The following is an 860-nucleotide window of genomic DNA, read 5'->3' on the forward strand; positions in this document are numbered from 1 at the left end:
ATATATATATAAATAATTGGGAAAATAAATATCTTAAAAGATAGGACATCATTCAATTGTTCCGAATAACATAAAATTGGTCAAGCTATCCTGACTCTTTTTTTCGCCCCTTGTATTAAACTAATTTTATATATAGCACATTTATTACAGAACATATTGATACAATTTATATAATAATGTCCTATTTTACTTTATTTATCCTTGACATTATAAGTCAAGTGTTACCCATCAATGGATTTAATTTATTAGACAATGTAATTAAATTTAAATTACAAAACAGACCAAAAATAATCTCAAAGAGACTCTTACTAATTCTCAAATCATGGATATATAACGTTCAAAAATGTTACCTTTACAACATTATTTCAGGCCTGGCTCAGCATGGTCATCTCCTACCGCACCAACTGCCTCGCCAGCATCGAGTCGCCGGAGCTCAATGCCGAGATGACCGCCGCCCTCCGCAACGCCACCGAGCTCACCGACAACGCCATCGCCATCATCACAGCCGTCGCCGAGCTCGCAAAACAGTTCAACCTCAACTTGAACTTAACCGCAGCCGCCTCCGCTTTAACCGGCCGCCGCCTCTTGAGCTACCCCGACTGGATTTCAGCGGCCGATAGAAAGCTACTGGCCGCCGGCGGAGATAATCGGACTCTACCGCCGCCGAATGCGGTGGTGGCGAAGGATGGCAGCGGGCAGTTTAAGACGATCAACGACGCACTCAATGCTATGCCGGAGACTTACAGGGGCCGCTACGTAATTTATGTGAAGGCTGGGGTGTATAATGAGAAGGTTACGGTAGCGAAGAACAAGCCTAATTTGCTTATTTACGGCGATGGACCAAGGAAGACTTTGGTGAC

The 860-nt window shown here is 43.4% G+C and overlaps 1 protein-coding gene across 1 annotated transcript; it reads left to right on the forward strand.

Moving 5' to 3' along the window:
• Positions 1-369: 369 nt before the first annotated feature.
• LOC110034590 (probable pectinesterase/pectinesterase inhibitor 13) lies at positions 370-852 on the forward strand (the record flags this gene model as incomplete). The annotated part of the gene is made up of 1 exon (XM_020738840.1): positions 370-852. A coding segment is annotated over one exon (483 nt), but the record flags the coding sequence as incomplete, so codon positions are not given.
• Positions 853-860: the final 8 nt, after the last annotated feature.

Source organism: Phalaenopsis equestris, unplaced genomic scaffold (assembly GCF_001263595.1).
Source record: "Phalaenopsis equestris unplaced genomic scaffold, ASM126359v1 Scaffold190902, whole genome shotgun sequence".
Classification (NCBI taxonomy): Eukaryota; Viridiplantae; Streptophyta; class Magnoliopsida; order Asparagales; family Orchidaceae; genus Phalaenopsis; species Phalaenopsis equestris.